This window comes from Carassius carassius, chromosome 36 (genome assembly GCF_963082965.1).
Source record: "Carassius carassius chromosome 36, fCarCar2.1, whole genome shotgun sequence".
Classification (NCBI taxonomy): domain Eukaryota; kingdom Metazoa; phylum Chordata; class Actinopteri; order Cypriniformes; family Cyprinidae; genus Carassius; species Carassius carassius.
Window position 1 is genome coordinate 24165699 of NC_081790.1, and position 26083 is coordinate 24191781.

The 26083-nt window shown below is 38.2% G+C and overlaps 1 protein-coding gene across 1 annotated transcript; it reads right to left on the reverse strand.

Moving 5' to 3' along the window:
• Positions 1 to 3: 3 nt before the first annotated feature.
• Positions 4 to 8076, reverse strand: LOC132116832 (elastin-like; the record flags this gene model as incomplete). Its single annotated transcript, XM_059525698.1, has 26 exons — positions 7912 to 8076; positions 6443 to 6610; positions 5529 to 5570; positions 5285 to 5452; positions 5107 to 5133; positions 4785 to 5006; positions 4592 to 4618; positions 4313 to 4462; positions 4160 to 4222; positions 4022 to 4048; positions 3763 to 3927; positions 3628 to 3672; positions 3483 to 3509; positions 3214 to 3324; positions 3001 to 3066; positions 2636 to 2884; positions 2454 to 2540; positions 2303 to 2350; positions 1477 to 1527; positions 1347 to 1379; positions 1185 to 1259; positions 967 to 1008; positions 771 to 854; positions 549 to 722; positions 421 to 447; positions 4 to 176 (listed from the first exon to the last, which is right to left on the reverse strand). Coding segments are annotated over exons 1-26 (2427 nt in total), but the record flags the coding sequence as incomplete, so codon positions are not given.
• Between the last annotated feature and the right edge of the window lie 18007 nt (positions 8077 to 26083).

Sequence of the window (26083 nt, forward strand, 5' to 3'; positions counted from 1 at the left end):
CAAACCAGAACCAGGAAGTCCTCCAGCTCCAAGGCCACCCATGCCCAAACCAGAACCAGGAAGTACTCCAGCTCCAAGGCCACCCGCTCCCAAACCAGAACCAGGAAGTCCTCCAGCTCCAAGACCACCCACTCCCAAACCAGAAACAGGAACTCCACCAGTTCCTATCCCGGAAGCTAGAAAGTAAACAACCCAAAATTGCTTAGAAATTAAGATGAAACTCTGTTTTTATATATGTTGCATAATAAACATCAACTTAATTTTTCATGTTTGATTTGGCTTTTTCTACTTTAACTTATTTTTTACCAGGCTTAATATTTAAAATTTGGTTCCCTCTGATATCTACTGTAATTTTTTCCACGAAAGAGACAGTTGTCAGCCAGGTGATTATATATAACATGACTCTAGAAGTGTTCTTACCATACTTCCGAGCTTTTGCCCCAGTTCCTAATGAGAGACAATCGGTGTATATTATAAGACTGAAGTAAATTTCAGTGTTTTAGATAATCCTGAAACATTTCTCAATTTGTAATAAATCATAAATTTACCCCCAGGATAGGAACCACCAGCTCCCGGATATAGGACACCAAGAATTCCCCCGCTAGCTCCAGGAATGACAACACCACCTGTACCTGGAACACCGCCTATGCCTGGAACACCACCTGCACCTGGAACACCACCTATGCCTGGAACACCACCTGCACCTGGAACACCACCTATGCCTGGAAAACCACCTGGAACACCACCTATGCCTGGAACAACACCTGCACCTGGAACACCACCTATGCCTGGAATGCCACCTGCACCTGGAACACCACCTGCACCAGGTATACCTCCAAGCCCACCACCGAGACCTGGAACACCACCAACCCCTGCGAGAGTCAGCAATATCAAACATGTCGTATAGATATATATTGAAATTCTTTCTCTGAAGAAAGTCTTATTTTTTTTTCCTGCATGACTTACCGTACTTGGCAGCTTTAGCCTGAGACTTAGCAGCGCTTGTACCTTAAATGGAGTAAGAAAGTACATTTCCATAAATACTCTGTAATCACATGGCAAATAACTTGATTTTAAATAATGAGAAGCTAATGTCATTGGCTGACAAGTATAATTTGTGTTGGTTGATCTCAAATATAAATAACTACAATGGATAAAGGGATACATTTTTAATTGAATGCTACCTCCAGACTTTGGTGATATAAGAGGATATCCACGGAACACGCCTGGTATTTGTTGACCAAATCCTCCACGACCTCCTGAAAGCGAAAAGATAAATTAGTTCTGTTAGAATTAGTTTTCATACCTTTTATTGAATGGACTGTTCTTTTAGTAACTTATTTTACCATTAGCTCCAAGTGCACCTTGACCAAGCTGCCCTATAAACACAAAATAGAAAAGAGAGAGTCTCAGAAAATATTTTAGTTTGCTGGATAAAGCTATAAATTATAAAACTATAAACAACATAAATCTTACCAGTTTGAGATCCTGTGGGTACACCTGGCAGAATGCCTCTACCTCCAAAACCTACATATTAAGACAAAAATGTAAATGTCATATCTATATGAATATTCAGTTACACTTTATTTTAAAGGGTTAGTTCACCCAAAAATGAAAATTATGTAATTAAAAGGTTAGTTCAGCCAAAAATGAAAATTATGTCATTAATGAGTCACCCTCATGTCGTTCCAAACCCGTAAGATCTCCGTTCATCTTCAGAACACAGTTTAAGATATTTTAGATTTAGTCCGAGAGCTTTCTGTCCCTCCATTGAAAATGTATGTACGGTATACTGTCCATGTCCAGAAAGGTAATAAAAACATCTTCAAAGTAGTCCATGTGACATCAGAGGGTTAGTTAGAATTTGTTGAAGCATCGAAAATACATTTTGGTCCAAAAATAACAAAAATTACGACTTTATTCAGCATCGTCTTCTCTTCCGTGTCTGTTGTGAGAGAGTTCACAACTGTGTTCTGAAGATGAACGGAGGTCTTACGGGTTTGGAACGACATGAGGGTGAGTCGTTAATGACATCATTTTCATTTTTGGGTGAACTAACCCTTTAAGGTGTCCTTGTTAGAATGTAATTACACATATAAATATTGAGTAATATTAATTAACTACTTGTAGGGTTAGGATTAGGGTTGGCCTAGGGGTACGTGCATGTAATCATGCATAATTAAATGTTATTATAAAAGTAAGTAAATGTAACATGTAACAAGGACATCTTAAAATAAAGTGTTACCAAATATTCTAGAAACAGTGAAATTTCTAATAACTGTCAAATATTTCAGTCTCCCACCTTGTCCAGGAACTATACCCCCTTGGTATAGCCCAGGAATCCCAACACCTTGTTTGTTTGGAGAAAGAAAAATAAAACAATTCTTTCTTGTCAAAGATTTGATAAAAAAATATTCCAACAAAAAGGGAGCTCCATTAATACACACAGTTACCTGGCACTGGTGCCTTCCCAATCTTTCCAACTTTGCCCCCAGCACCTATCCCAGTTCCTGGCAAGCCAGTTTGAGGTAGAAAAGGTGCTAGGAGCGATAACGGATTGAAAAGTTGCAAAGGTTAAAAGTTGCAAGTAAATGCAAACAGCAGTAATTTAACAGTGATGCCCCTCAAAACTTACCTCCACCAGGTGGAACTCCTGCTCCTCCAATTCCTGTTCCAGTGCCACCATGTCCAATTCCTACACCTCCAGGCCCAACTCCAGCTCCACCTGGACCAATTCCTGTGCCACCTGGACCAATTCCTGCACCACCTGGTCCAATTCCTGTGCCACCCGGTCTAATTCCTACACCTCCAGGCAGAACTCCCGCACCCCCAGGTCTAAGTCCTGTGCCACCTGGACCAATTCCTACACCTCCGGGTCTAAATCCTATTTCATCAAATCCAGCATGTGTTGATACAATTTAAATATGTATTTTTAAAAAGTGTAATCAAGTTTCACACCTTCATTCAAGCCAATACTCATGTCCATAGATCTAGCTTTACCTGGTTTTGGTGGTTTCTGACCAGTTGTTCCAGCTCCAGGATAAGTACCATATCCACTATAGCTACCTAAAAACAAATTCAATTTTAAAGCAGCAGGTAATATTCTTTTGTAATTTAACCTCCTCAAAATTCACTTTTAACTAGTCACCTTTAAATGTATTCCTTTTTATTGTTTATTGCTACAAAACATAAGGAATGGAAGTATATTCTTACCAGCTGATGGATAGCCTGTTCCAGCACCTCCAGGTGTAAGTGGAATAGCACCTGCTCCAAGACTTCCTGTTCCAAATGGTCTGCCGCCAAAACCCCCAGGCCCACCATAACCTAAATTTACACAATCTGAGGTAAATGCATTTTGAACCAATATACTGCTTTAGACTGCAATAGCTATAAGAATAATGATGTTCACAACAAAAACAATGGATTTTAATGCATGCACTTTTTTATTGTAGTTGCAGAACACTTTAAAATTCAGATCATACCTGGTTTCCCAGGTTTTCTGCCTGCTCCTGTGATAAGGCAATTTTTTTTTTGTTTATTTTTATGAAATAGTGATATGAACAGAATCACAAAGGCAGTAATAGAAAAAACTTGTTGTGTCTACTGTTGATTGAAAAGATGTCTTACCAGGACTCCAGACACCTGGCCCAACACCACCAGGGACAATGCCACCTGGTCCAACACCACCAGGGACAATGCCACCTGGTCCAACACCACCAGGGACAATGCCACCTGGTCCAACACCACCAGGGACAATGCCACCTGGTCCAACACCACCAGGGACAATGCCACCTGGCCTGACGCCACCTGGTCCAACACCACCAGGGAAAATGCCACCTGGTCCAACGCCACCAGGGACAATGGCACCAGTTCCAATACCTCCAGTGCTGACACCTCCTGGGCCATAACCACCAAGACCTCCGTAACCTGAAAATAATGTGTATATATTTAAATATTTAAAGTCAAGCTACCTTTAAATTCCTTAGTGAAGATGAAACACTGCATCTTGCAGACTGCATACCTGTTTTGGGTGGTTTTCCTCCCACACCTAGAAGCAGGAAAGGGATAAAAAAACGTCACTAAGCAAACCTTAAAATATTTCTAATTTAGCTTTTAAATATCCATATATAGTTACTAGCATTTGTTTTAATTTTCTAACCTCTTCCAGCACCTATTGGACCAGCTCCACCAGGGCCAAACCCTCCCACAACAGTGCCCACACCTGACAATAACAATTATAGAATTCTCTGTTGTAAGAAATATCACCATAAAAGATTGCTTTACTTTATAGTTTCTCTACCAGTTTCTCTACCTTGTCCAGGTATTCCTGTGCCGACGCCACTAGCTCCAGGACCAACACCAAAGCCACCTGGTACTACACCTCCAAGGCCAGCACCTCCTGGCCTGAATCCAAGGCCACCAAGACCTCCAGTTCCGAGAGTGCCTGGAATACCCCCATAACCTGTTTGTATTAAGCAAGACTCATGCAAGTCTTAATCAAAATAATACATTATTTGCTCAATTTAATGCATGTGGCTGAAATTGCAAATGTATGAGAGCACTTCATTGACTGCAGTTTTCTCCCACTCACCTGGTTTAGGGGGTTTGCCACCAGCACCTACAGACAGAATGAAGATGAAATAACAACAACAAAAAAATACTTGAGATTTGCAGTGTTTATTTGGCTCAGCTTCACTGAGTTATTCTACAGTTCCTAGCAGAGACTAGCATAACCTTATATGAAACATTTCAGTTACGTTTGATTGCATTCTGAGAAATATTACCTGCTCCAAGGCCTCCAGTTCCAACACCAGTACCAATTCCTCCAGGTCGGACACTTCCTGGTCCAGTTCCTATGGAACCAGGTACAATGCCACCAGGTCCAATGCCACCAGGTCCTATACCTCCTGGACCAATGCCAGAAGGACCAACTCCTCCAGGTGCAAGTGATCCAGGACCAACACCTGTACCACCTGGTCCAATTCCTGATAGACCTCCATATCCTCCTGTGTTTACACAATTAATTTCTTATCTGATAAAGCCAATGTCTCTGCCAATCTTTACTATTAAAATTAATCTCAACTTTTAGCATGCTTTACAACGCACCTGTTTTAGGTGGCTTGACGAATGACCCTGTGGAAAAGATCAAGTTCATAAAATAATTTTTGTGCCTTGATAGCATGCCCCTAAATAGTTAAATGTGTTAATTACAAAATTATAATTATGTTAATTACAGTTTATGGTACATTACAGTACCATAATATGTAAAAGAAATTTCATCAACCTGTCCCAAGGCCTCCGGTGCCTAATCCACCAGTACCAAGTCCTCCTGTACCAAGCCCTGCACCACCAGGCCCAACTCCCCCTAGACCTCCAGCACCGGGCCCAACTCCCCCAAGGCCTCCAGCACCCAGTCCAGCACCTTGCCCCCAAGCACCGCCGCCTCCAAAGACTATTACAAGTTAGACAAGTAAATATTAATTTCATTAAACTTAAAATGACTAATTAGGAGAAATTTAGCCTCTCACCTCCGGTCTTTCCTGGTTTGAAACCAGGTATTCCTCCAACTCCTGATAAGTAAATAAATAAGTAAACAAATAAAATTATTGTATTAGATACAGAATACAATACAATGCACAATACAATATTCTTTATTAGTTGCTAATTTATTAAAGATTATTGTAGCACACTGTTAAACCTGGTAAGTTAAGAATACTCAAAACATTTGTGGAAACTTATTGTCTTAAAATTTTTGAGTAAACAACCTCATTTTTTAAAGTTAATAAAACTTAACATTGTTATGACAAGAGGGGCGGGGCTCAGAGCCATGGGAGCCAAGCCAAGCCTCGCTTCCATGATCCCACCCCACTCATCACAATGATAATCATATGCAACTTACTTCCATTAACAGCATATTCATTCAGATCATTATAGTTCTGTGCTAATTAACAACAGCACACTGGTATGTACTAATGTAGTTATCAAAGAAGACTTTAAGCCTTTAAGTTTTGCTTTCCATCCTCAACCTAACCACAGGCTCTACTCTTCACCAGAACGGTAACACTACAAAACAAACATAACAGAAACATATGTAAATCCTAACATAACACAACATTTAAGTACTAATTTATTTCTCTCTATGTTAATCTTGTGTAAAAACACACAAAACAACACTTAATTTCTAAATTTATTTTCCTTGTTGGCTGATGCAAAGCATGCTGGGAACTAGAAAACAATAATTTTAAGTTCACCTTACTACAACAGCATTTTGAGTTTACAGAACTTATTTCAATTAAGTCCAATGAACTTTCATTATTAATTGAGCGAAATTAACTTAATTTCTTTTTATTAATTTTCAATGTTCAGTTTTACAGTGCACTGATATGGAAGTTATGGACATTAGTTGCACATGAAATGTTTAAGAATAAATGTAAATTGTTACCAGTTCCAGGTCTGATTCCAGTTCCTGGCCCTATTCCAAGACCACCTGGACCTAATCCTGTTCCAACTCCTCCAGGACCTGTTCCAGCACCAAGTCCAGCTCCAGTTCCAAGACCAGCCCCTAAACCAGCTCCAGTTCCTCCCCCTGCACCAGCTGGTATATAAATTCCTGAGAGAGAAAGTGAACATTAAAAAACTCCCTTATTAATGTGTCCTGTTCATGTTAGCATGCCAGATAAAGAAATAACCAAGCATTTAATGGCATGTTTTTGTATATATTTGAGAAACCTGAAGAGGAGAATAAGGAGAATATCTTCTAAAACATTATTTTATTCAATATAGAGTAGAAACTACAAAATTTCTGCAAAAATCACTGTTTGCACTGCAAACTCATACTTCTTTTATTTGACAATGATGCATATTTGGATCTAACTCCTGCAACACATTACCATTTTATGAGGACCATTCTTGTCCTTTACTCAGTGATGATGCCACTTCCCCAGGGGGTTCTAACTAATCTTGCATCTAGTCTTTCATGTGAAACCTCAAACAGCACCGAATGCATTACCACATTAAGTTTCTGTGACCTCCTGCCTTGTTGTTTAAGGTTTGGAGGCATAGGGGAACAGAGAATGGATGTGATTCAGATGAAGAACAACATCCTATACATGACCTCTTCCAAGAGCTTAGAACTAAAAAGCTGAAGTCCTTTGTTCTACAAACCCACTGGGAAATGCTTGTAGGTTGTTAGTATATGATGTAATGATCTGTATTAGAATTTCTCAGATCATTCCTTCAACATGTATAAAAGATGGCAAGTGGAAACCATTCCCATAAACATAAACAGTGACTTCAAATCTTTCAACAAAAAAAAAAAGTAATTTATTTTAGTCAAAATCCATCTGGTTTTATGGAGTACTATTTGTGATTGTATCAAATTAAACTTAAAAATAAATTGAAAACTTTAACCAAATGCAAATGCATCATGTTTCACTGATATGTGACATACTTCACTGATATTTAGTTTTATCCACCAATAAAAAATAAATAGAAAATCAAAGTAATATAAAATGCTATCTCAGCTCATTTTAAATGGACAATCTGTAATTTTACTGAACTACAAGTTGGCAATGTTTCCTCATCATCATACATTTTTAAGTATTAAGATTTAAAGGTCATGCAAGAACGAGACCTGAGTCAAATTTCATTGACACAGTAAATCATCCTGCAAAAATACACTATAGCAATACACTCAGTACAGCACTTTTCATTCAAGTTGCTTACTTTTTATAATCCATCCTTTACCTGAACCTAGAACATTCAGAACACAGAAAACAAAGTACAGCCTAATTGCATCCACTGTCAGCAGTGTGCAACTAAATTAAAAAAGTGTGATGCTATTGCCAAAACTGCAATACACCTGTAATGCAATGAGATAGAAAAAGCCAAATGAGTTTGGAGAGACCTTACCTCCTTGAAGGGAGGGTTTACACAGAACCAGCAGGAGAAATCCATGCAAGAGCAGAGGTACCTTACTCCAGGCCATCCTGCTCTGTAATATCCCTCTCCACTCCCAAACTGTGGGTTTTATCCCCCAAAAGCAAATCTCTGCACACCCATGTCTCAAACAAGAAGGATAAGGGGTGGGGGGCCAGTATGAAAGAGAGAGAAAAAAAGAAAGAAAGGATGGAGGAACACTACGTAATTAGGGAAACTAGCACACTTGGGTCTTGTACATTGGTTTTTTTTCTGTTTTTTCTAACCCCACCCCTAGCCCCCCTAAATGACTGGTGCTAGTGCATTTATTTGGGTCACCTCTGCCAACATGAGTCAAAGCATTGGCCAAAAAATAAAGACAGATATTTGAGGATAGGGAGAGAGAGAAAATCTCTCTCACTCTCTTAACATCTACCTCACCAAGAGAAACATCTGCCAGATATTCTCATGGAGAGTATTTCTTTTTTTATCCAATCAAAAGCAGTAAGAAATCACTCCAGATAAGGTTATTACATGATATATTGTTTCCAGCTATGGGGGTGTAAGTAACATTTAAGGACCTGACCCATCATTTAGTTATTCACGAAGGAAGATTGCTCACCTCTGAGGTTTAAAGTCATTTGGCCTGGCTCCAGGGATCGCTCTATTGTTATTAACTTATGAGTCCCAGTGGAACACATGAAATCATGTATGTGATGGAAAACACTGAATGGGTGTGTGTTGGAACACATTATTGAAAGTTAACAACACAGATTTTAATAACCCCTGTAGCCCCAAAGCCTTTAGATCCAACTGGGATGTTGACGGCTAAATCATGAAGACATTTGAAATAATGGTGCATCCGTAACAGTCCAATGTGACCTCTGAGAATGGAGGCTTACAATAGGGACCAATACAGAAATGTCCTTTTCATAATTAAGTTGTTTCTCTCCTTAATAGGCAATAAATTGTAATGTACTTCAAACTTCAAACAGTCTTTTAGGCTGAATGACGTCCAGATCTGAAGATCTGACAATAGGAGTATGACTCACACATTACGCTTAAACTGCTATAAGCGTCATCTACTAGCTTAAAATATGACAGTCATTTGTTATTATTTGATATAATTTTTTCCATGTTTTATGAAATGGTTTCTTCTCCAGAGGTACCATTCCATATGGTCACTTACACTCATGGCTTGTTGTAATACTGCCTGTACGCAACTGCCTGTTAGATTGCTGGATTCTTGCATATACATCAATTCTGGCAGTTTGTGTCAAAGTTTTGTAGAGAAACCAAGGGGGTTTTCTGGAAAGGTACCATATCCCCCTCCCCACCCCTTGCTGTGTTTTAAACCCAGATTGTCTAGCACTCCTTGTTTGGTCTGGAGGAGTTTTGCCAAAAAGTCTGCGTTCAAGCACTAGTTGTGTTTCAGGCTATTGGCAAAGAAGAAGATTAGGTCATTCCTCTACTGATAGACGCTTTTTTCATTTCAATGTAAAACTATGTACACGTGTATACCTTTTTGTGTTTGTGTGTGTTTGGAGGTTGAGAGGGGAAGTGTTGGCAAGAAGCATATCTCACTAATTAAGAATAAAGAATGAGTGGATGGTCTTTACTTTCCAAGCCACAAAAATAAACAACACCAAGGTCCATAACTGTGCAGTGATCCTTGGAAGAAAGCATTGACAACTAATCATTTAAAAGCACCTGCTAGTTGTAAAAAAGATATAATAATAATGAGTCTGTCTCTGTAAATTTGCATCATTGTATATAGGACCAGATTTTTACTCTTTCTGAAAAAGTAAGTGGTGTTTTCTCATGCAAGGCTTGATTATTTTTTCTTTTGTTGCTGTAATTTTTTTTTTAAGCTAGGCATTCTGAAAAGGAGTTGGTATGTGGTTGCTAGGGTATTGCGATTCAGTTACTAGGCTATTTTGAAAGCTTGCTTAAGCATTGCCAGATGATTGCTAGGGTGTTGCTATTCAGTTTTTAGGTCATTCAGATACATGGTGCTGTGTGGGTGCTAAAGGGTTCTGGGTTGTTGCTAGAGTGCTGTTTTAGGCCATTCGGAGATAGAGTTGAAATTTGGTTCCAGGGTGATGGCGTTTCTACGCTGGTCTTTGAGCTTATAGGTACTACTAGGGTGTTGCGAGGCACCTTCCAGAGTCAAGTCGAGTCAAGTCACCTTTATTTATATAGCGCTTTAAACAAAAAGCAACTGTCAACTTTTGTCAAAGCAACTGAACAACATTCATTAGGAAAACAGTGTGTCAATAATGCAAAATGACAGATAAAGGCATTTCATAATTGAAATCAGTAATGTCATCTCTGTTCAGTTTAAATAGTGTCTGTGCATTTATTTGCAATCAAGTCAACGATATCGGTATAGATGAAGTGACCCCAACTAAGCAAGCCAGAGGTGACAGCGACAAGGAACCGAAACTCCATTGGTGACAGAATGGAGAAAAAACCTTGGGAGAAAGCAGGCTCAGAGAGGGGGCCAGTTCTCCTCTGACCAGATGAAACCAGTAGTTCAATTCCAGGCTGCAGCAAAGTCAGATTGTGCAGAAGAATCATCTGTTTCCTGTGGTCTTGTCATGTTGGTCATCTGAGACAAGGTCTTTACAGGGGACCTGTATCTGGGGCTCTAGTTGTCCTGGTCTCTGCTGTCTTTCAGGGCTGTTGAGGTCCTTTCTAGGTGCTGATCCACCATCTGGTCTGGATACGTACTGGATCTGGGTGACTGCAGTGACCCTCTGATCTGGATACAGACTGGATCTGGTGGCCACGGTGACCTCGGAATAAGAGAGAAACAGACTAATATTAGCGTAGATGCCATTCTTGTAATGATATAGCAAGTACATCGGGTGTTATGGGAAGTGTTCCCAGTTCCAGTTTACCTAATTAATGCAGCCTAAAAATCCTTTAATGGATTTGGATATTAAAAGCATATTAGTATGTTATGTGTAAGCCAGGTTAAATAGATGGGTCTTTAATCTAGATTTAAACTGCAAGAGTGTGTCTGCCTCCCGAACAATGTTAGGTAGGTTATTCCAGAGTTTAGGCGCCAAATAGGAAAAGGATCTGTCGCCCGCAGTTGATTTTGATATTCTAGGTATTATCAAATAACACTTTTGAGTTTTGAGAACGTAGCGGACGAAGAGGATTATAATGTAAAAGGAGCTCACTCAAATACTGAGCTGCTAAACCAAATAAACCAAGTAATAAGCAATATTTTAAAATCTATACGATGTTTGATAGGGAGCCAGTGCATTGTTGACAGGACCGGGCTAATGTGGTCGTACTTCCAGGTTTTAGTAAGAACTCTTGCTGCTGCATTTTGGACTAGCTGTAGTTTGTTTACTAAGCATGCAGAACAACCACCCAATAAAGCATTACAATAATCTAACCTTGAGGTCATAAATGCATGTATTAACATTTCTGCATTTGACATTGAGAGCATAGGCTGTAATTTAGATATATTTGCATAGGCTGTAATTTAGATATATTTTTGAGATGGAAAAATGCAGTTTTACAAATGCTAGAAACGTGGCTTTCTAAAGATTGCGATCAAATAGTACACCTAGGTTCCTAACTGATGACTAAGAATTGACAGAGCAGCCATCAAGCCTTAGATAGTGTTCTAGGTTATTACATGCAGAGTTTTTAGGTCCTATAATTAACACTTCTGTTTTTTCAGAATTTAGCAGTAAGAAATTACTCGTCATCCAGTTTTTTATATCGACTATGCATTCCGTTAGTTTTTCAAATTGGTGTGTTTCACCGGGCCGCGAAGAAATATAGAGCTGAGTATAATCAGCATAACAGTGAAAGCTAACACCATGTTTCCTGATGATATCTCCCAAGGGTAACATATAAAGCGTGAAGAGTAGCGGCCCTAGAACTGAGCCTTGAGGTACTCCATACTGCACTTGTGATCGACATGATACATCTTCATTCATTGCTACGAACTGATGGTGGTCATATAAGTACGATTTAAACCATGCTAATGCACTTCCATTAATGCCAACAAAGTGTTCAAGTCTATGCAAAAGAATGTTGTGGTCAATTGTGTCAAACGCAGCACTAAGATCCAATAGAACTAATAGAGAGATACAACCAAGATACAACCACGATCAGATGATAAGAGCAGGTAATTTGTAACTAAGGAGATCAGTCTCAGTACTATGATATGGTCTAAATCCTTACTGGAAGAGTACACATTTAATCAAAAAGCTTCACAATTTTGAGCTGTTACTCATGCCCATAGCAGAAATAGTTTACTTATTAGAGTATCGAATTTCTTTGAATATAATACTAATAGTGATGGATGCGTAAAGTAAGCAATACTTAACATGACTACATGATGCTCATGAGAGGCAATCCCCTCTGTCTTTTATAAAAGGTTTCCCATATTAACACAATGTGAACATGATATCCAATATGCAGACAGTTTTAAAAACAAGCTGAATGCTATATTTGGCATGGGTGAAAAGTGATAAGCCTGCAATCTGCATTACTGCTGACCCAGTTACACTCTGATTCAGGGGTTGACAGCTGATTCAGCCGAATTTCAAAAGTGTTTTTCTTTTTTTTTTAGAGATAGAGAGAGAGAGGTGGTGGATATATAGCGGAATAGGGTGTTTTCTCTGTCCGTAATTGGACTGAAAGTGTTTTACTGCTTTTCAGGCTGAAATGGTTTTACATGGATACTTTGATGGAGTAACATAGTTATGTGGTGAAACATGCATGGAATAAAAAGAACAAGAGAAGATAGATGTCTCTCCTAAGCTGATAAAGCAATTTGAGAACATGGTGTCCATTGATAAGGCTTGATCTAATAAAAACACATGCAGACTTGGCATGTGAATTGTTTTGCAGTGGATCTCTGACCTAAAAGCTCTATCAAGTAATACAAATATCTCCAATACCACATCGCCTGCAGTTTCTTTGTCTTCTAACAGCTGCTTATGACTGTGCATTGTAAATTCTACCACCCTCTTGTATGCATAAAACAGTTATGCACACAATCCTGCAGCGGTGTTTCCAGTGCCAGTGCAGAGAGGCATATCGCAGTTATGAAAACAGCTGTTGACTGAAAAGTGCCTGTTTTCAGTTTACCTAACGTCTACCTTGCGTTTACCTAATGTCTGCTGTCTATATAAGGGCCGGCACAGTGGCAAGCTGAAGGAGACTGCCTCAGCTTTTGAAGCAAGGAGGGGTATCAGAATAGGGCTCCTTCAGATAAGCTGGCACTGCTGCTGAGATTTCTCAGCTCATTTCTCTTGTTTTATTGCAGTCTGGGCTATACAAAAGATGTGGTGGGCCTGGATATTTAAACAAACTAGGGTTCAAGCAGGTGCTTAGAGCACAGTCAATGTAATGGAAAGAATAGGAAAATTATGCTTTAACTATCATGAATACATAATACAAGATATGGCAATAGCTTGTATTCTTCTCTGTGTTTATGAGTATTATTGATTAAAAGATAAAAAAAGCCCTAAGCTAAAGAATTCTGACCATTGTAAGTCTAGTATAATAAGCATAAAGTATAACGTAAAATTCAATAAATAATTTGAGTCTGAATTGAAAAATTAACATAATTTATATATATATATTATATATATATTTTTTTTTGTCGCGTTCTATATTTAGCTTTTTTTTAATTACATTTTAATTTTTAAATCTGTGTTCTCTGCATTTTGAACCCTACTGATTTTGATGAACTTACTTTAAAACAAAAATAGTATGGTCTAAATTTAATAAATTGTTAATGCTAATATTAATCAATATTACATTAAAAGATGAAGAACCTAAGTCGGTTCAACATCAGCATAAAAATCACAAGATTAAGTCCCAAAATGAATACTTCATGTATGTGCACTTTACAGGGAGACTGCTGGGAATTCTTCACAGGCAGATTCCCAGTGATGTGATCATTTTGCTATTGGTTACGGCAGCAATAACACCAGAGCAAGCTAACATTATACTGTCCAGGATTTAACCTGGTGACAGGAATAATGTGAGAAATCAACTGAACATTGTTTGATTGATTTAGACTGAGTAAACACACACACTGTGATTTTTATGAGGTAAAGTCTATTCCATTTTTGAGTTCACAGCAATGCGCGTGTAAAGGAATAAAACTGGCCAAATTGTAAAGCAAACAAAAGCAATATATAATGTGCAATATATCATTGGCATATATGATCTGATATCTTGAGAGGTGTCATTATAAATGGAGGTCAGACACTTGTTGAATAAGGGTCATTGCTAAGAACATAATTTTCTGAAATGGCAACACTGAAATTCCTGTGACACAGCTTTGAAAACAATATTGAAGTGTCTGACGTCATATGAGTTATGCCGCATGATGTCGCCTGCCATGTCAAGTCCTTTTCCCATGAATCAATGTACCGTGCTGGCCTTGATTCAGGAGGTTGAAAACAATAAAACAACAATAACTGTGTAAGAAGAAGATTATTTAAAGGAGTGCAGTGGAAAAGCTTCATTAATCAAAAGTCAAGGAGCCAGACCAAAAGGATTGTGGGAAAGCTAAGCTTACCCTGACATCTTCATGTTCCTATTGGTTTTCTCAGGAAATGGAGAAATTAGCTTGGGTTACACTTTCTATTAAGGTGTCCTTGTTACGGTGTAATTATATATTTAAGTACTGAGTAACATTAATTAACTTCACATACTTAATGTATGGTTAGGGTTAGGATTAGGGTCATGCGGCGTTCCAGGCAACTCGTAACCCGGGTTTTTCCAACCTTCTACTCGTAAAAAGTGCACCAGAATGGCAGTCAAACGCGTGACTTCCCATCTGTGAACTTGTACTAGATCGATGTACTCCCATTTCCGAGCTCTGACGTCACATAGCACGCAAAACAACTATGGCAGCCCCTATAGATAATATTGTCTACGGATTCAGTGTTTATGCAAGTGGTACACGCTGAGAAATAGACTTTAGGACAATATAACGTCGCAATAAATTTAATCTAGCCACAATTCCTTGCGCTCATTAAGTTTGGCATGACTTGCCTGGAATGCTACAAAATCGTGAGTCGTGGTTTGATGTCATGATTTACGGGCTCAAAAACCTGCCTGAAACTTACTTGCATGTAATTATGCATAATTCATTGTTGTTACAATAGTAAATACATGTAGCATGTGTAACAAGGACACATTAAAATAAAGTGTTATCCTAGTTTGAATTGCATCCCTCCATGTCCTTCAATTCTCCTTCAGTTTGTGGTTCCTGAATATCTTGAGAGGATTTTATTCCATTATCTGATTCTAAATGTTTTCCCTTTTTTGGTTGACCATGATGTTAAACAATGGGGTGAACCGGTGTCTCTTGAAGAGCTCCTTTTCACAGCCTGACAAGGAAAAACAGAATCCTAGTCATAACTGCTGAATTGTTCGAGTTCTATAAGTAATTAAATCCAGAACTAATTTTAGGGTTTAGCAGGAATGCTGACCCCCAACATAAACAAATGGATTGGCTCAGTAACAGTAGGAAATAAGATGTGCCAACGTTCTGGCGTAATTTAGGAATATTTCTTCACCTCGCTGGATTGCAGATGTTTTACATTCCACATCCCTAAAGATGGCTGATGTAAGAACATGATTTCAGGTCTGCTGCAAATGAGGCTTCACTTTGAGCAGAAAAGGACTGAGCCAGAGACAGGAAATATGGCAGGGTAACTCAAGCATAGTGTGATCCTACCAGGAGCTGAAGTGGCCAGCAAAAATAGGAACAACAGTTGCCGAGAGACTACATCTTATGAAAAATTGTTGATGATCATATAATCATTCAGAAAGTTCAGCAAGTACCCCAGATAGCAAAATGACTTCGGAGTGGTTCCCCCCTGGATTCACCACAAGCTCCAGAACGGATCCACAAAACCAAAGTAAAAAACAAATAAATAAATCACATGCACACATGCTGCATTTCTTCTCTCCAAGTTAAATGATCTGATGTATCATTTGTATCCATAACAGTTTAAACTGTTAAAATATATCACAATTTTTTATTTCCCACACTGATAAAATAACTAAAAGATAAAACCTAATAACTGTAGTTTACCATCTCTGGAGGATATGAAACAGAATGTTTATAAAAATAGATCTGATACTGTAGTGGTCATGAGAGAGATTAGATGCAGATTTTTCTTCAGCTTTCATCGTGTTAATTAATGTGTTGAACCTTTCACCCTCACTGTCATTAGTATTTGCATATATAACCACATACTACGTCTAACTCTAGAAGTAGAGCGTTTCAGTGCTTCAAACTTCATATTTCCCCCATCCCATTCTGAAGTCATCTTCCGATCATTGTAGTTGTCCCAAAAAAAATAGACATGATCCGTATCATTAACATCAAATCAAAATCATTCAGCTGGAAGCACTTTAAATCAGATTTGTGGAAGTTTCTCTTCTGACGTCATTGTAATATAATGTTCCCATCCATATTTTGAAAAACGCACATTTTACTGTAGTACATTTGTTAGCATTTTTGAGCATTGGACTATCTCCAACAGAGCAAGAGACTACTTAACTTAATCTAGTGTCAAAGATAAGAGAGAAGTTAGGTAAACTGAACTTTTAAACTTCAAATAACGATACAGTTTTATACTGTAACAGTGTGTCAATCACTGTGATTTTACAGCTAAACCAAACTTCTCCAAATGTATACTGTATAGGTAAACCATGTGAACGTGGTGTTATTCGCTTCAGTTGTAACCTTGCCAATTGATCAGAGGCGGACAGAGTACACAGCTTTATTACTTGAGTAAAAGTACAGATACCCCTTGCTAAATTTTACTCAAGTACAAGTACAAGTACAAGTACTACAGTCAGTTGTGTACTTAAGTAAAAGTACGGAAGTACTTGTTTTTAAAAATACTTGGGTATCAAGAGTACATTTTCTAAATATTGCATTACTACTGCTACAGTGCTTACATTTATGTACAGTAACGTCCTGCATGGAGTTATGAAAAATGTTAATGTTAATACCTTGGAGAATGTAAAAGGAATTGAAACTAAAATCAAGTCATTTTCATTTTTTTTACTATGTTTCTTTATTTAACATTTCTCACTTGCCCACAAGGCAATAGCACAATGGCAACGCTCTGACAAACCTCTGTTAGAGTTTTAATGCATTTTTTGCACCCACATTTGAACCTGACTGTGTTAAACACTGCATACTCAAGAACATCAAAGCAAATGCTCAACTTACATTAATGTCTAATATCAGAAAAGAAAATTCAGCTAACAATTGTGTGTACATGTGAGTTTCTATGTTTTTTCATCAATCTAATCAATAAACCTAAACCAGCAAAGAAGGCAATATAGCAATGTTCTGACACAACTCTGAACCTGACCGTGTTATACACGCAGCATAGAAGAGAAAATAATAATGATTAAAGAAAATCATTTAGGTCAGTGTACAAAGAAGGAAAAAATAATTCAGCTCATTTGAGTGACAGTATTAAGCCCCTTCCTCTCACATTGACATACAGGCAAAGGCAGAAGAAAATACTTTCAGCTGAATTAACACCATTCTCACATACACAATCTATGTGTGACAACTCTCTCTCTCTCTCTGTGTGTGTGTGTGTGTGTGTGTGTGTGTGTGTACGTACTGTCATGAAGTCCTTGGTGGAAAGCTGAAGGTTATTGTAATGGATGGGGCCGATGAAGTAACGGGTACTTACGGTTATGAATAGAAATGTAGCGGAGTAAAGAGTACAATATTTGCCTCTCAAATGTACTTGAGTAAAGTCATGAGTACTCCCCAAAAATGAAACTCGAGTAAAGTACAGATCCCTCAAAATTGTACTTAAGTACTGTACTCAAGTAAATGTACTCCGTTACTGTCCGGCTCTGCAATTGATCACTCAGTCAAGCACTCAATGTTCAGTGATCCATTGATAATACAGAGCCAGTGGACCATGTCTATAGAGTCAAAGTATGTTTTAAAAGCTAATCACATAATAATTACTCATTAACAGCTTCCTTTATTACAGCAGATTCTGGCCTCCCATCAAAGCTCTGCAGATTGATTTATGGTGCGGATTGTTGCCGGTCAGATAAGCTCAATTATGTCTGCAAGTGCTCCCTGATAAAACACAAGTTGGTATTTAATTTGAGTTTAATTAATATCATTATGTAACATTGGGGTTGCTAGGCTTCCCCATGCGCTATTACATGCACAATTTGATTTCAGTGGTATCAAAAGCATTGAAATTCCACATATTATTTGTTAGTTGTTGATTTTTAAATTATGATTTTTGGTCAAAAAAAAAATGGTGCATGTTGTACGAAACATGTTGTATATCTTTCTATATAGGCTATATGCAAGCACACAGACTTGGCTTCAGGCAGTCATACAGTAATCGAGACACCCGTCTTATGTCACCTTTTTGGCAAAACACCCTGTCAGATAAAAAATAAAAAGATAAAAAAGTTAAGCCCCCCCAGCATGTCATTACATAAAACACACACACACACACACATATTGCTGTAGAACGAGAGTGTGGTGAATATGTTACATGCCATAGTCGTGAGCACATTATATATACAACATTAGAGCTTACAGTGTGAATCACTGAACAAACAATGCCGGGGAATTTAATCAGAGCGAAACGGAGCAAAGAAACAGGGGGGTTAGCTGTCCATCAACGTTCTGGCTAAGGCAAAGGCTTTCTTTTGGGCTCGTACCTGTGAGCTGTTACCATACATAGAATCAGCACTTATCACAGAAGAGGGATATAAATATTGAATTTAGAGCGTCTGGCTCGTATGGAAGCCAAGAACTTAATGCTGCGACTATGAATAGAAATCCCTTTATTAGCTGTCTTTGTACACAGTCTTCTCGTTCGCAGTGCTGTAAAATGAGAGGATAAACTGAGTTTGTTTGTAACACATGTCGTTAGAATGAGAGTCGTCCTTTTGATCATTAATGTGGTTTACTACCCATTAAAACAGACTTTTTATTGTAAGCTCACTTTTTACTAAGAGAACAACACTAAGAACGAGGAACTATGTTTGGACTCGACTTCAAAACCCAAACTGTTCCTAGATTTCATTAGCAGGCAAATAACACTACAAGAATACAGATGGATATGGGTGTTTCTTCAGTTTGAGGCACTTCTATGACCCAGAGGATGATTTTCTCTGGGTTTTCCTGTAGCTTTAGCTTGAACTGTAGATCGTGGTGCTAGCAACACCATGGTCACTGGTTCGACTCTCAGGGAATGCATGAGCTAATGAATTATATATCATAAATGTAATGTAAGTCACTTTTGATAAAAGCATGAATGATGTAGATGTTGTTATAGGAAGGTTACATCATAACTGTTTAGGTAATATTTTTAACATGCCTTCATCGTTTATTTTAGCTACTTGTAAAGTTAAATTATATAGATAAAATGAAATGTATGACAAAACATCATCATGATCAATCTACAAAAAAATAAAAATCGAACAAACAAACTCATGAGAGCAAGTTCAGACGTGAACTTACCTGGTTAATGTACTTGCTTTCCAAAGAGCTAACAGTGTTTTTTTGTCACAATTTGCATAAATTGAAAGCTGTGAAATTAAACAGAATGTTATGTTATCAAACATAATACATCATTTGAGATGCAATGGAAACAATATGGTGGGGAAATGTTCATGACAATCAGAATAAAATGATAGAATTCTCCTGTAATTCATGTATATTCATTTGTTGGACAAATTAAATAAACTAGTGAGAGTGTGAAAAGTAAAGTTATAAGAGAGTTTATTTTCTTAAAGTCCACATGGCCAAAAGTGTCCATTAGATGAAGAAACACCAGATTTTGACATCTGAAATGTGATGCATATTGTAATTCATAAAGGCATAAAGAAAACATGCATTTAATTATCTGGCAGACTTGACGTTTTACATTTTTGACAATTTCAAGAACAAAAGAATGGTTTTAAGAAATGCCAGTTAAACTAAAAAGGGAGAATTTCTGGTATTGTGTGACCTTAAAGGGATAGTTCACCCTTTCACAAATATCATAATTTACATTGTGTCTTTCCAGACTTGTATGGCTTTGCTTCTTTTGCAAAAACAAAAGGCATTTTGAAAAATGTTAAGTGTTTTTGTTCACACTTTGAGAGTGGGGTCCAAATCATCACTGGACTTTTATTGTAAGGAAAAAAGAAAAAACATCCAAAACATTTTTTTATATATAATTCTTCTGTACTAAGCGAAGCCTGACCTCAGAAAATACACTCTGACGGTATTAGACATAAAACAAGATAAAACCTTGCTTAAGATACAAGGATGCATTTGCTCTATGAACTGTAATGAGATTTGAAGAGTTCAGTGAAGTGTCTGTGCCAAGGAATGGTTAATTGTGATAACTTTGAGACAGCGATATTGCATTTGAGTCGCTGCAGCTGCTTTGTGCTAAATTATGAATTATGATCATTATAATAGTCACCACAGAACCAATTACTCAAATGTCTCTGAAATATGCAGCTTGTCTCAGTGATAGTAATTCACTCTAACATCTAAATATCCTTCCCATGCTCATTCAAGATAGAAGTGAACCTCAACTATGTTATCTGAAGTCTGGGTTGGATCGTTCGGATGACTTCACTGCCTGAACCTGAAAATGTTCATGGTATTTGAACAGGAACATTGTTTTAATTGTGACATCACAGTCAATCTGTCATCGCTGCCAGTGTGATAATGTTCCACACACTGGGCTTATTTCATTGTGTCTGCAGTCTGTGATACACCATCCTGAGACCATGGCTCTGGTCCAAAACCTAGTGAGCTGCCTATACAGCAGTTAAAGCTATCAACTTTGTCCATGACAGACCCTAAACCTAACCACACTGAGTGTATAAAGCTGATCAGCTTGTCAGACACCAAAAAGGCCACCTTTACACTTTAGTATGTATTACAGAACTACTATACTTAAAGGGGTCATATGACGTTGCTAAAAATAATGTTATTTTGTGTATTTGGTGTAATGCAATGTGTTTATGCAGTTTAAGGTACAAAAAATAAAATAATAAAAACACTTTATTTTCCACATAATGGACATTATTGTTTCTCCTCTATGCCTCGCCTTCGGAAACACGTTGATTTTTACAAAGGTCATTGTTCTGAAAAGCAAGGTGTGCTCTGATTGGCCAGCTATCCAGTGCGTTGTGATTGGCTGAATATTTCAAGCATGTGACAGAAATGTTACGCCCCTTACCATACTGTGATGCCCCCCCGTCCCCCACAAGACGAGACAAAACCAGTAAAACCCATTATAAACGAGGCATTTGTTGCACCCAGTGGGGACATAATTACAGATTATAATGACTTATACTGTGATTTTACATGTTGCGTATCGCACTGCGTAAACAAACCATGTCTGCATTTGTGATCGGAGAAATGACAAACAACAAGCACTACTCTACACTGCTCAAAACCCATGTTTGAATCATCAGTGGCAAATTCTTTAAATATAAAAATATTTACTCGGAGACTGTGTCAGAAGCGCCACACTGTCCTTGCAAAGTTGGAATTGCCCCACATTATAGAAACGGACATCGGCATTGTAGGCTACTCTCACAGGAAATAGTCCTCATCCTCCATAAAATGTGCTGCACACATCTGAATATTTGGGTGGAATTGTTCTGGAACAATTCAACCACAACTTAATACAACTTACAACTTAACACTGAGTTCTAGTTGTGTCTCTTTTGGAAGGCCAAACAAAGTAGTTTCGCTTTCACAACGAAACACATTGTCTCAACAACATGGTGGCTGCAACAATACTACAGCGAGAATCAAAGTCATGCCTTATTTCTTTGTGTGAACATTTGGGCGGCGTTGTGCAGATTTTTCCACACCGTGATGTAGACATGTCAGGGCGCGTTAGAATGAGCCGTTTTAGGAGGGCGTAGTTGACTCTTAACTTTTATAAAGTATATCTCTTTGGGTTTGAGACTTTAGTCTTTGCAACTTTGCAGATCTTCTTTATGCACCAAGAGCTTGTAACACTGCAAAGAGAAAGGAAGTTTGAAGTATTCTTTCAGTGTTTTTGCATGTTATTTACAATTAAATGAAAATGCATTATAGTATATACATATGAAATCTAAGGAATAGTTCATAGTTCAGAAACACTTTAATGACCCCCCCCCCCAAAAAAGTCACAAAAACCTTTATATTTATTAATTTATTTGATAATTAATTTAAAAAAGGCTTCCTTAGAAAATAGAAGGCAACCACAAGTTGCACCGACAACCTCAACAAAAAATCCTTTCAAAATGGAGTAAGAAGTGAGAAAAGCACTTATTATTTATTTAATAATGAAAAGTATTGATTAAAAATAGCCCATTCACCTGTATGAGGCCACTGCATGTGATATCAGAGTGACATGCTAAGGTTTGATTTGTTTTGACAAAACATCATTTTAAAAAGACAGAGCAATATTTTCCCAACATAATGTGACAGATTAAGATAAGAATGGAGGTGCTGCACAAGGTTTACTCATGCACTTGCAGTGGTTGGTGGAGCAATGGTGGTCGGGTCTGGAACATATCCAACAATAATCAGTGAAATCCCTTGGGGGCAAGGAAAGAGAAACAGATTGTATTTGTATGTGTGTTTGAGATTTAAGTGTGTTTTTACTGTTAAGACTAGAATAAATAAACCTAAAATTCATATTTTTTATCCTTAACCTAAATTACAGCTTTTAGCATCCCAACAGTTATATTTTCTGCTGTATAATAGATGTATTGCTCAGTAGATGATGCAAAAAATTTAAACAACAATAATAATAATTCAATCTAATTCTCCCAGTAGAGTACAAACATTAGAACAAGGGTGACTGCCTGCATCACACATGCAAGAATTTTTTGTCCGATTATTCAGATATCATTAAATTCATAGTGGCCTACATCTGTGAAGGAGTCACCAGAATTATAACAACAGAGAAGAAACAGGACCTTCAAAATTGCCTTCGCTGTATTTCAAGGGAAATTAGTCAGTATAAAATTAATAGAAAACATAGTAAAAGAGTCGTTTTTAGGTTTTACAATATCTGTAGTTGTGAGGGATGTGTGGTCCATATGTAAACCTTCTACAGTACAAGCTTGCAGCTGAAACAAAAAGCCTGAAACAAAAAAATGATTTTTTTTTTTTTAAAGAGACACTCCACAATTAGTTTTTACATATATCCCCTACCATCTCACACACATACTATTGAGAACAACTTTTAAAAAGTGCACTTTGTAATAATAAAAAATTAAATAGTTTCTTACCTTTTTTATTTATTTATTTTTTTTACATTTTAATCCCTGTTTTAAAAATCTTTTGTTGAGCCTTAAAATACAATTGATGTGTTGACTAAAATACTTGTAATGAACGGGCTGGTGCCATCCATCCAACCACCAGAGGGAGCCCTCTCCTGAATACTAGCTGTCTGTTTTTCCATCGGTAACTTTATGTTTGGTACCATATTTTAACCATGCAGTCCCTATTGCTCACTGCAAATTATTGCTAGTTTTCACTCCTTAGCAAGTGCTTTTCAACCTGTTTTGCTTTACTTTTGTGACCATTGTGCCTGCCTTATTTGACCACTGCCTTTTGGATTACTGTTTCTGCGTAGTTTGCCTTGTTGGACTGTCTTCACATTTACTGAATACCTGCCTGTCTTACCTACTAAGATTCTGCCTTGTGATTTTGATTTGTTACTGAGTATTATTAAAAGTCTTGCATTTGAATCATACACTGCCTCCATATTGTTGCCTACAGCTTCCTCACAGAATAGTTCGCTTAAGATCGATCCAGCAGAAGTCTCTGAGTGTTAGCCTACCAGAGTGAGATGCTCAGTGGATATTAGGAACAGCTGGTGCATCTTAGAAATGCCTTCCTCAATACATCCACTCTCTCCCCGCTCTTCAAAGCTCTCTGTTAAGACTCGCTTTACCTGACAGTTTTGATGGCTCACCAGAACTATGTTTAGGGTTTATTCTTCAATGCAAGATGTTATTTGCTAGTAAACCTGAGACTTATGATCAACAATCTAAGAAGTTTGCGGTGCTTATGTCGTTGTTAAGCTTTAGACTGGGCATCTACGGTGTGGGAGAGTGACGCTCACATACAGTCTTTGTTTGACTATTTCATCTCCTTGCTTTACCAAGTGTTTGAAAATCCTGAGGTGGGGCAGGATATTTCTGACCAACTACTGAATGTTAAACAGAGGACTATGCTATTGAATTCTGAACGTTTGATGCAAAGAGCGGATGGTACAACATAGCTCCCAAGGCAGTGTTTAAAACGAGGGTGATTGTAAAGTTATAAACAGAGCTGTTCTGTAATGCCGTAGATTTATCATATTGGCTCTGGAATTACAGCCACAAGCCTGTTACTCTTTATACTGGACTCTTCCATAAAGATACTATAACCTTCTACGTGGTTCCATCATGTAAATCCAAGGTAATTTTGGGTCACCCTTGGCTAGGTATTTACGATCCTCTTATCTCTTGGAACCAGGGACGACTCACCCAATGGTCAGCATACTGTCATTCCCAGTGCTTCACTAACACCTTGTCTCTACCCTACCTGACCACCAGCATAGAGAGCCCTGAGGTTAAGACCCAAGCTGCACTACCACCAATCCATGCCACCTTCTCTGACGTATTCAGCAAATCTAAAACCACACAACATCTCCCTCATCAACCTTGGGACTGCGCCATTGATCTTTTACCCAATATTTCCCTGCCTAAAAGCAAAGTTTATCCAATGTCACGCCTAGAGACTGTGGAGACATACGTATAGGAAGCTCTTGCCTCTGGCTACATTCAACCTTCTTCATCCTTGCATAGACTATCGGGGACTGAATAATGTAATGGTCAAGTAGTGGTATACATTGCCTTTATGCCCCTCTGCCTTGAAACAGTTGCACGAGGCCCTAGTTTACACCAAGCTTGACCTTAGAAGTTCCAATAACCTGATCCACATACGAGAAGGAGATGAGTGGAAAACTGCTTTCCTGACCACTAGGGGGCACTATGAATACCTTGTTATGCTCTATGGGCTAGCCAACTTAACTTTATCAATGAGATCTTCCGCGATCTATTGAACAAGTGCATCATTGCCTACATTGTAATCTTGATCTACTCCCCGAACATCGAGCAATGCATCACAGATTTCAAGACAGTCCTGTCACAGCCACAGCAACGCCAATTTTATGCAAAGTTAGAAAAATGTAAGTTACATATCTCTAAAATGTAATCTCTGGGGTATATCGTCAGTCAGATAGACGATTCAAAAGTTCAGGGCAATAACAGAATGGCCTATGCACAAGATGTTAAAGAACTCCAATGATTCCTGGGATTTGCCAGCTTTTACTGCCGGTTCATTCGCAACTATTGCAGCCCCAATGACTTCCCTCCTAAAGGAAAAACCAGCCAAACTAAAATGGAAATTCAAGGATCTCAAAGCCAGTTTTACAACAGAGCCCATTTTGAAAAGTCCAGAACCCTTCCCTTCACTGTGGAAGTGAATGCATCAGACCATGGGATTGGTGCAGTACTTTCACAACATTATGAAACCCCTGGTAAACTTAATCTCTGTGCATTTTTTTCACGTAAACTGACTGCTGCAGAAAAGAATTACAACATGAGCAATGCACCACTACAAGATTATCACAGACCATAAAAACCTAAAGTATATCAAGGGCCCCAGGCAGATGAATCCCAAGCAGGCTCGCTGTCCTTTATTTTCACATGCTTCAATTTTACTGTGACTTACTATCCAAGTAGCAAGAACCACAAGGCCAACATCTCCTCATGCAGGTATGACCCTGGACAACATGACCAACTAGTCATATGTATCTTAACCACCATCTGTATTCATCACTCAGATCAGTTGGGATATCATGGAGGAAATTCAAAGAGGCCAGCAGGATGACTCACCTCTACCAGAATGTCCACCCAATCAACAATACATTTCTCAAGCCCTCCACAATTGAACTTTACATTGGGTCTACACCTCGCAAAGTTCTGAACACCCTGGAATTCACCGAACTACGACTTCGGTGAAGTCGTAAAACTCTATCATAAACTACCTGCCGGTCTGCTCCAACCCATACCAATCCCTCAACATTCTTGG